This window comes from Nematolebias whitei, chromosome 1 (assembly GCF_014905685.2).
Source record: "Nematolebias whitei isolate Nwh7 chromosome 1, NemWhi1, whole genome shotgun sequence".
Lineage (NCBI taxonomy): Eukaryota > Metazoa > Chordata > Actinopteri > Cyprinodontiformes > Rivulidae > Nematolebias > Nematolebias whitei.
The window spans coordinates 29,663,441-29,674,172 of record NC_056498.1 but is presented as its reverse complement, the minus strand read 5'-3'; the positions used below and the strand labels follow the sequence as shown (position 1 = coordinate 29,674,172).

Sequence of the window (10,732 nt, the reverse complement as noted above, 5' to 3'; positions counted from 1 at the left end):
CGAAGGCGAAACGTTTCAGCACAAAAAAAGAAACTGTCCAGATGACCTGACTGAAAAATGTTGGATATAACTCAGTCAGTTTTACAGATACCGAGTTAAAATTTGAAGTGGTAGTAGCTGAGAGTCATCCACAACAGATACGTGAGAGAAGACGCATCCCTCAAGACCTTGCACTAAAGTGTGAAAGTTATTTTGAACAGTTAAACAAAGCAGCTATACAACTTTCAATTATCATCAAGAGTTGATCTTAAACTAAACTCTGGCATCACCGGTGAGTCAAGATGAGTAGAAAAAGTTTGAAACATTATAATTTGAGAACTGATCTTCTTAATGTACAGCAGTTTTTGTTAACCAGCTAACTGTGCTTTAAGAAATGAACAAAAACTGCTGCAGCTGTTCACAGACGCACGGCTCAGCACAGGAGAACCTCTTCAGGACAAGACTCAGCGGTTCACCTGCACCTCAAGAATAAGGGATACTCATTTCAGGAGCAAAATGTTCACATTTTGGACAGAGAAGACAGATGGTTTGAGAGGGGTGTGAAAGAAGCTGTTTATGTAAAACGAGAGAAACCATCTTTAAACAGAGGAGGTCTCAGATTCCAACTTTCAAAAACCTATAATGCAGCTTTATGCCCGATACCCAGTCATTTTCACTCCAATCAAGACCTTCATCCATGTGACCAGAGTGGCCCATCTGTGAGTCAGACTATAAAGACCTTAATTTACCCCTATTGTGAGGAGTGAAAGGGCAATCTGCATATGTATCTAGCAGTGGTGTAGTCTACAGTTTTTTAGTGGGTACACCGCGGTAAAGTTAGTTTTACGTTGGACATCGTTGAAGCCACGGAGCGCGAATGCCCAATGTCCAACGTAAAACTAACCTTACCGCGGTCGGTCCGTATACTGTGCTTAGAAACCAAAGTACACTGGTTAGTACAATGTAATTGTCAATTTATTTAGATTTTTAAGCGTATTGAGCATTTCCAAATTTCTCTGATGCTTATACTTCAATAAATGAACGAGAAACTTTGTACAACAGTTGGCTTTGTATTAAAAACATGTTATAGAATTTATTAATCGGTATCAAAGCAAAACATGTTCAAGTAGTAAGTACAGAAGTGTTAATTATACAATAATTCACTGGATAAGCCAATATAATAAACAAGCGCTGCATACCGGTAGATTATTACGGAAGCGTTTAAATGCCGTTTAACGTATCAATGACATGTGCCTAATGATATGTCATGTATCATTGGGCATTTTTAAGAGGGTTTACTGAAATTCTTCAACTTTTCTAGTGGGTATACTCTGTATACACACGTATCGCGTAGACTGCACCACTGGTATCTAGCTTACCTCAGCTTTATAACTCGAACCCCACACTTTCTGTTCTTTGAATTGAGAAAGCTCCTCGGACAAGAAGCGAAACATCTTCGGATACAAACTACAGTCCAGTTGCTTTTGTCTTGAACTTTTTTATTTACCGTGTCCTGGATGACTGAGAACCTTCACCAGCATTTTGCACTGATGTTGATTATTTTAGAAACTAAAACTTGAAGTATTTCTGAACTGAATCTTTGAGTTGTACTTTTTTCTCACTATGAAAGTTAAAATGAATGAAATTCATTAAAGGACTGACTGCATCTGATGCTAAATGCAGTTTTATCTAATTCGGTCTCACTCCACCTCTTCAAGTGTATTTGACTCAGTTTTGGACACTTTTATTGACTGGCATTATAACTCAGGCCTGACTTGACCAGTTATTTCCAATTAAATGACAAAATTATCAATAAGCGTAATAAAGACTTTCTATATTTTGAGCAGCTTGTGTGTTTGCTGACTTCTTCTTTCCCCTCCTCCTCCTCCTCCTCCTCCTCCTCCTCCTCCTCCTCGGCAGGACAAGCGAGCAGTAGAGCGCCTCTCCCTGGAGAAGGCCTTCCATCCCTTCATCGCTGGAGCCCACAACAGGCTGGTGCAGGAGCTCAGCCAGGAGACGGGTGCTCGCATCAGCATCCCCCCGCCAAGCCTGCCGAAGGACGAGATCGTCATCACCGGAGAGAAGGAAGCCGTTGCTCTGGCAGTCAGCCGCATCCGGGCCATCTACGAAGACAAGGTGAGCGTCGAAACAAGGGATTTTCTGGTGTCGGCGTTGGTTCTTACATTTTTTGTGCTTCACTTTGTCTTTTTTTAATGAAGTTTTCAGAGGCCTTTTTAATGAAAAAATCATAAATCATTATTCTTGCAAACTAGAGAAACTGTATTTCCTGTGAAAATGCAGTGTGAATGCTTATTGCTGAAGAACTTGTTGGAAAAACAGCTAAAATTAGCTAAAAACATGGTAAAATGTAGCTGAAATGGAAGAACAAGCCCAAGTTTAGCAGAAGGAAGCAGAACGAACACACATTTGCTGAAATAGGTTTAAATCAGCAGAAATGAGCACAAACTTTAGGAAATTAGCTAAAAAAGCAGAAATTAGCTGAAACTACCAGAAGGAGGTGGAACGAGCTGAAATGAGCTAAAAAATGTAGAATTGGCTGAAAAAGGAAAATTTAGCACCAAAACAGCTGAATATAGTATCTAAAATAAAGTTCAAACTATCAGAAATGGGTGGAAAGGAGCATAACAAGCTAAAATTAACAGAAAGTACTTATTTATGGTGAAAGTAACAGAAATTACCACGAAAAACTTGAATTTATCTAAAAGCAGCTGAACTTAGCTAAAAAATGGTAAAAAGTAGCGAAAAGGTAGAACAAGCTTAACTTAGTAGAAGAAAACAGAAAGAACATGTTTGCCCACTTAATCTGAAAGGAGTAGAAATGAGCACAAAACAGTGGAAATTATCTGAAAAAAGCTGAAATAAACAAACAAACAAAAAAAAACAGCTGAAAAGAAGCTAAAAAAAGCAGAAAGAAGCTTAAATTACCAGAAGGAAGTGGAGAGAGCACATTTTTGCTGAATTAGTCTGAAAAAAGTTGAAATTAGCAAAAAAAATGTGGAATTAGCTGAAAATGCTAAAATTAGTTCAAACAAACAGCTAAATTGTAGCTGAAATGGCAGAAAAGGCTGAAACTTGCAGAAATAAGCGAAAAGGAGCATAAAAATCTGATTTTTTTTTATATTGTTATGGAATTGTTTTGTATTTTTTTAAATGAATAAACTTTATACCATACCATACCAAATTAGCAGAAAGAAGTTAGAAGAAGAACAAAATGTTGTAGTTAGCAGAAAGAATCTGAAAGGAGCACAAAACAGCTTAAGTTAGCTGAAAGTAGCTGAACCAGAACAAAATGTGAAAGGAGCAGTAAAAGATTGTTAACAGATCTAAAGATCTGAAGGATAGAAAATGAGCTCAGTTTATTTAATATGAGAAAAAATTATGGCTGAAAAGGCTAAATATTTCAAAAAGCTAAAGTTGCACCAACACCAAAAGTCATATCAGGATTGTCCTGAAAGAGCTGAACGTTTTGCTTTATGACTTGCTGAAATAGCTTGAAAACTGTGGGATGAGAATCACGCTGAAAACCATACGGAAGAGAAATAGATCACAACAGTGTGAATGCTTCATAAAAAACAAGAAGGTCTTCCTGATCATTTCTGACGTTCAGCCTCTCGGAGCCCGTTGTGAACCATCAGAGTTACGGTAAGTTTCGGGCCTTTAGGTGTAACTCAATGAACTCTGGGCTTCTCTCGTCTCACCGCCGTCTCACTTTTCACTTGTTTGCTTCATCACTTGAAGCTCCTCTATAAAATAAATCTGTTTGTTTAGTTTTCTTGTTTGCTGTTGTGGTTTTATTTTTTACTGCGCACCAAATCTCATTACCTGATGAGATTGAACGAAAGGCATCAGACGGATGGTTTCAACACGGACAGGAAGTGTGTGTGTTTGTGTGTGTCCTTGATGAGCTCCTATGATTGGCAAGATGGAGACGACGCCGAGAGAAAATTGGATTTCAGAGAACAACAACAGGATGGGAATACTAATGTTGTTTAGAGCATGAGAGGCAACAACAAACTTCCTGATCCGTCACCTCTGGGCTCCTCCGTCACACAGTCTGTTAATTCACGCCAGCTCCTTTTAGTTTCCATCCTTTCATCTCTTCCCGCCTCAAGTCGTTTACTTCTCACCTTGTTTCTGCAGAAGAGAAAGACCACGACCATCTCGGTGGAGGTGAAGAAGTCTCAGCACAAGTACATCATCGGTCCAAAGGGCAACACCCTGCAGGAGATCCTGGAGGCCACCGGGGTGTCGGTGGAGATGCCTCCGCTGGACTCTGCCTCGGAAACCATCATCCTGAGGGGGGAGCCCGACAAACTGGGGCCTGCGCTCACACAGGTCTACGCCAAGGTGAGGAGGACCAGACCGAGATGTTAAATGAGCTTTAATCTTCAGGATATTTGTTGTTTCTTCATCACACGTGAAGGACACCATGCATCCACAGTCACTGATGGTCTTTAGACCCTGCTCTGTTCTGATGCTTAGTTTTATTTTTATTAGATGCAAATTATTATTAGTCACCTTTAAAATAAAGATCAAATAAATAAATGAATATAAACTAGAGAAACTGCATTTCCTGAGAAAATGCAGTGTGAATGCTTATTGTAGAAGAACTTCAACTTGCTGAAATTGACAAAAAAAAAAAAAAACATGCTGAACTTCAGCTGAAATGAAAGAGCAAGACTAAATTACAATACCATACCAATTTATTTATAGAGCACTTAAAACAGCAACAAGGCCAACCAAAGTGCTGTACAATAGAAACAAACAAGCAGAGACAATTATCAGAAGAAAGCAAAAAGAACATGTATTTCCTTAATTGGGTTCAAATAAGCAGAAATGAGCACAAAGATGAGGAAATCAGCTAAAGGATAGGCTCAAATTAGCAAAAAAACATCTAAAAAGTAGCCAAACAGGAAGAAAGAAGCATAACCTACGAGAAGGAAGTGGAAAAAGCTTAATGGGCTAAAAAGTGTGGAATTAGCTGAAAAAGCTAAAATTGGCATAAAACAGCTAAATAGTACAGTAGCTGAAATAGCAGATAAAACTGAAACTAGCTTAAAAAAATCTGAAAGGAGCATAAAAAGCTGAAATTTGCAGAAGTTAATTAAGCTGAAAGTAGCAGAAATTACCAAGAAAATTCTGAATTTATCTGAAAACGGCTGAAGTTATCTAAACATTTTCTGAAAAGCTAGTACAAGCTTAAATTAGCACAAGAAAGCAGAAAGAACACGTTTGCCCAGTTAGGCTGAAAAAAGCAGAAATGGGCACAAAAAGTAAAAATTATCTAAAAAAAAAACCCTGAAATGAGCAAAAACCAGCTGAAAAGTAGCTAGAAAAGCAGAAATAAGCTTAAATTATCAGAAGGAAGTGAAGAGAGCATATTTTTGCTGAATTAGGCTGAAAAAAGTTGAAATTAGCACAATAAATTTGGAATTAGCTGAAAATGCTAAAGTTAGCAAAAAACAGCTAAATTGTAGCTGAAATAGCAGAAAAGGCTGAAACTTGCAGAAATGAGCACAGCAAGCCGAAATTAGCAGAAAGAAGTTAAAATAAGCACAGGGGAGTGGTGGCACAGAGGTTAGAGAAGGTGGGCCTGCGATTGGAAGATCGCTGGTTCAACTCCCGGTACCAACAACATCAAAATGTGGGTGGGATAGATGACGCATCGACCTGCCTCCACCCTCGTTTGTCCCCCTCTGGGCCCTTGAGCAAGGCTCTTAACCCCCACCATCTGCTCCTCCGGGCGCCCTAGATAGCAGCTCTCTGCTCCACACAGAGGGCTGTGGTAGCTCGGTGGTCTGTGGTTGTGTCAGGAAGGACATCCTGCATAAAAATAATTGCCAAATCTTTGTGTGACTTATTTTGCTGTTGTGACCCCTGGAGAAGGGAGCAGCTGAAAGGCAAAAAAAAAAAAAGTTAGAAAAAGCACAAAAATGTTAGCAGAAAGATTAAGAAAGGAGCACAAAACAGCTGAAAAAACAGCCAAAATGAGCTAAAAGTAGCTGAAAAAAAAATTAATTTGCGCAGGGAAGCTGAAAGTAGCTGAAGCAGAACAAAATGTGAAAAGAGCAGTAAAAAGTTGTAAACACATCTAAAGATTTGAAGGATGTCAAATGAGCTCAATTCATTTAATATGAGGAAAAAAATGGTAGAAAAGCCTAAATATTTCAAAAAGCCAAAGTTGCACCGATACCAAAAAGTCATATCAGGATTGTCCTGAATGCGCTGAATGTTTTGATTTATGATTTGTTGAAATAGCACAAAAATTGTGGAACGAGAAAAATGCTGAAAAACGTACAGAAGAAAAATGGATCACAATAGTGTGAATGCTTCATAAACATCAGAGTCAGTTTCTTTATTGTCATTCGCACCTCATGTGGTACATGTGGTGGAGCGAAATTATGTACACAGTTCACACAATAAAATATAAACATAACAAATTTCTTATCCAAAAGAAGGCCCTGTTAATTTTTGTAGTTTGTTTTTATAATATGTTGATTAGTTGATTTATTCATACATTATAAACAGTCGTTTATAATAAACTCCTGTTGAGTTATTGATGCAGTGTTTGACTCGTGTGTTTGACTCGTGTGTTTGACTCGTGTGTTTGACTCGTGTGTTTGACTGCGATGATATTCGGTGTGTGTCCAGGCCAAGAGTGTGATGGTGGTGGAGGTCAGCGCTCCAGCGTGGCTGCATCGCTTCATCATCGGCAAGAAAGGGCAGAACATCGGACGGATCACGCAGCAGCTGCCTCGGGTAACGGCGGAGTTAGACGTCACAAACACATCCGACGTCACCAAAACACGTCAAATTAACCGGGTCTGAAAGAAGCAGACAACGGTGGCTTTAAAGCTCGACTTCAGCAGAGGTGTTTTTATCAGACGTTGGTTGTTAAACCGGGTCGTCTGTGTTCATGTTGCCAGGTTCACATCGAGTTCACAGACGGTGAGGAGCGCATCAGCCTGGAGGGACCGACAGAGGAGGTGGAGCAGGCTCAGGCCCAGATTCAAGAGATCATCCAGGACCTGGTCAGTGCACACACACAAAAAACTCATGTTTTAGTTTAGACAACACGTAATGTAACTTTTCTATGAAGGTTACAGTAGTCCCTCGTTTATTGTGGGGGTTACGTTCCGAACCCCCACAATAAGTGAAATTCCACAAAGTAGTGACGTTATATTTATTTCAGTATTTGTAAATTATATAAACCCTTCCCACACTCTTGCAATGTTCTAAACTCTTAAACCTACATCATTTTAACAACATACTTATATGTAGCTACTAAATTTTACTCAGCAAACAGCAGCGGCTCGGTTCTGCTCCGACTTGGTTCCATTTCGGCGGACCTACCCTGCCGGTTCTGGTCGGCTCTCCGGCTCGGGGTAGTGGCGGTGGGCTCCAGATGGAGCGCCGGATCTACAAGCGGCGTGTCCCCACTCGGTGATCCTCGTGGGCCGGCTACCAGCTCTTGGATTCGCCAATGGGTCTGGGGGTCCGGTTCTACTCCGGTTCTGTTCAGCCCTTGAGCACCAAAGCGCATTTGGTGGGGGGCACCTTCGGGTGGCAGGCGTGGGACCAGATTGCATCCAAATCTGGATGAAAAAACTGTCCCAGTGGGCTCCAGAGAGTAGCTGGACCTACAGGCGATGTGTCCCTGTCCCTGCTCGGAAGTCCTCATGGGCTGGCTAGCAGCTCTCAGATTGACAGATGAGTCTGGAGGTCCGGTTCTGGTCCAGTTCCTGGTGGGTTCCATGTGGCTCTCTGCATCTGCTGGGCTCCCAAGTCACTGTATGAATAAGGACCCAGCTTTTTCCGATCAGATCAAAACTCTCCCTATTTCAGCAGAAGGCAACAAGGCTTCTGGGCGGGGCACTGTTGGCTTCTGGGAAATGTAGTTGTTATGAGCGGGGATACAGTGTAGGGTTATTGAGAGAAAACTACAAAATGGTGGCACCTGTCCGAAGTATTTTATTTTTTCATTAACTTTTTACTGTACAGTATCCAGTACTGTCACAATCACGTAATAGTAAAGTTGACAGTCAGTGTCGTGTACAATTTTATTTTATTTTTTCTCGTGTTCAGTCTTACTTTGAAAAACCGTGAAAGAGCGAGTCCGTGAAAGTTGAACCATGAAGTAGTGAGGGTCTTCTGTGTCTTGATAGAGTTTTGTGTAAAAGTAGTTGCAGGTTAAATAAACTGTGTGTCGTCTTTTGTCTCCTCTGTTTCCAGCTGGTGAGGATGGACTACACTGAAGTCATCATAGATCCACGTTTCCACAGACACCTGATCGGAAAGAACGGAGCCAACAGTGAGTTGTTCCTGTTGACCGCAGGAGAGAAACAAGTCGGTCTGAAAGCCTTTGGGTTTTTAACAATTGACTGAAGCTCGCCATGTTTCGTACATTTTTTCGGGAAGATTTTATGAGTAGTTAGCGGCTTATCAGCTAGGACTGATACAGTGACCACACGAAGGTGAAACTTTACCAACGTGTTTTTTTTTTACGTGCATCATGTTTTTTTTTAGTTGTTGTTGCAGCTGGGTTTTTTTGTGTGTGCTAATTTCAGCTTTTTTCAGATAATTTCCAGCTAAATATCTAAAAAAGTTAAATCTGGTCCTCTGGACATTCAAAAAAACAAAACAAAGCAATTCCAGCTAAATAGTAGCTAAAAGAGCAGAAAAAGCTGAAACTAGCAAAAAAAAGCTGAAAGGAGTGTAACGAGCTGAAATTAGCATAAAGAAGTTAATTAAGCTGAAAGTAGCAGAAATTGCCACGAAAAACTTGAATTTATATGAAAACAGCTGAAATTAGTAAAATGCTAACAAGTAGCTGAAACGGTATAACAAGCTTAAATTAGCAGAATAAATCAGAAAGTACATGTTTGCCCAATGAAGAAGCAGAAATGAGCACAAAGAAGGCTCTTTCGCTTTCCATCTGGTAGTTTAAGCTTCTTTTTACCTTTTCAGCTACTTTTCAGCTATTTTTTGTTAATTTCACCATTATTTTAGCTGATTTTCTAATTTTTGTGCTAATTTCTGCTTATTTAAACCCAATTCAGCAAATATGTGTTCTTTTTGCTTTCTTCGCTAATTTAAGCTTCTTCTACCTTTTCTGCTACTTTTCAGCTATTTTTTGTTAATTTCACCATTATTTTAGCTGATTTTCTAATTTTTGTGCTCATTTCTGTTTATTTAAACCCAATTCAGCAAATATGTGTTCTTTTTGTTTTCTTCGGCTAATTTAAGCTTGTTCTACCTTTTCAGCTACTTTTTAGCATTTCTTAGCTAATTTCAGCTGTTTTCAGATAAATTCAAGTTTTTCATGTTAATTTCTGATACTTTCAGCCTTAGCTAATTTCAGAGTGTTATGCTCCTTTCAGCTTTTTTCTGCTAGTTTCAGCTTTTTCTGCTCTTTCAGCTACTATTTAGCTATTTTGATGCTATTTTTATCTTTCTCAGCTATTTTCACAGTTTTTGAGTTCATTTCAGCCTTTTCTACTTCCTTCTGGTAGTTAAAGCTTATTTCTGCCTTTTCAGCTTTTTTTTTTTTTGACTAAGTTCATCTTTTTTTTTAGCTGATTTCCTAATTTTTGTGCTCATTTCTGCTTATTTAAACCCAATCTAGCAAACATGTGCTCTTTCTGCTGTCTTCTGCTTTAGGCTTGTTCTTCCATTTCAGCTACATTTCAACTGTTTTTCAGCAAGTTCTTGAAAGCAATTTCTCTAGTTTTGTTTTAGTTGATAAAATATTGTTTGCCTGTTGCCTTTTTTAAAGCTTGGCTATGTGGTCAAATTTCCTCTTATTCTCCAAACTACGTACTACCAGCCTCATTTTACTATAACGTTACTACTTAAAAGTAGTTAAGCATGTTAAAATATTAAGCGTTTGTCAGCTCTATCATACCATAGAAATGAAAAGATTGTCTTATACTGTAAAATTGTTGCCACTACACTTTGAATGTTTTCAGTTCGTATACATCAGGGGTATTCAACTGGTGGCTCAGGGGCCAAATCAGGCCCACGGGTGTGCTCAGTTCGGCCCACCAATGAGTTCATTTTTAAATAAAACTAGATTTTATTGATGAAATACATTTGGCTGTTTTTCTACGAATCATTTTTGATATTCAGTGAGTCAAAAGTCTCTAAAAACATGTGCATCGGTTTCTAATTTAAAAGAAATGTGGCAAGTTTGTTTGTTTTGCATAAAGACACGTTTTCCACTGTACGAACGTTTTTTTTTCTCAAATCAACAAAATTTCCATTTTTGTCGATTCAGAAACTAATCGGAAAATTAGAATTTCTTTGTGATCAAAGTTTCTTTCTCTTTTCCAATCTATCTCCTGCTCTGCAGTCAATCGGATCAAGGAGCAGTACAAAGTGTCGGTGAGAATCCCGCAGGACTCGGAGAGAAGCAACCTGATCCGGATCGAAGGAGACCCTAAAGGAGTCCAGCTGGCACGAAGGGAGCTCATTGAGATGGTCCAGAGAATGGTGAGGAGGCTCTTGATGGGTTTTTTAAATAAAACGTATGAAACACCATGAGCTAAAAGGATTTCTTTCACTTTACTTCGTCTTGTCCAGGAAAATGAGCGAACCAAAGACCTGATCGTGGAGCAGAAGTTCCACCGGACAATCATCGGGCAGAAGGGAGAAAAGATCAGAGAGGTTCGAGACAAGTTTCCTGAGGTGAGCTTTGACTCAGACCACCTTAGAGCTGTGAAGGCATTTATTT

General features: G+C 39.4%; 1 protein-coding gene across 1 annotated transcript in view; it reads left to right on the top strand.

The window, feature by feature from the left end:
- The window catches only part of hdlbpb (high density lipoprotein binding protein b), a 43,196-nt gene that overhangs the window by 14,525 nt on the left and 17,939 nt on the right, over positions 1–10,732 (top strand). Inside the window, exons 7-13 of the mRNA XM_037676326.1 lie at positions 1,900–2,115; positions 4,141–4,347; positions 6,652–6,759; positions 6,927–7,031; positions 8,233–8,311; positions 10,352–10,491; positions 10,582–10,686. Coding sequence (XP_037532254.1) covers positions 1,900–2,115; positions 4,141–4,347; positions 6,652–6,759; positions 6,927–7,031; positions 8,233–8,311; positions 10,352–10,491; positions 10,582–10,686 — 960 coding nt within the window. The remainder of the gene's footprint in view (positions 1–1,899; positions 2,116–4,140; positions 4,348–6,651; positions 6,760–6,926; positions 7,032–8,232; positions 8,312–10,351; positions 10,492–10,581; positions 10,687–10,732) is intronic.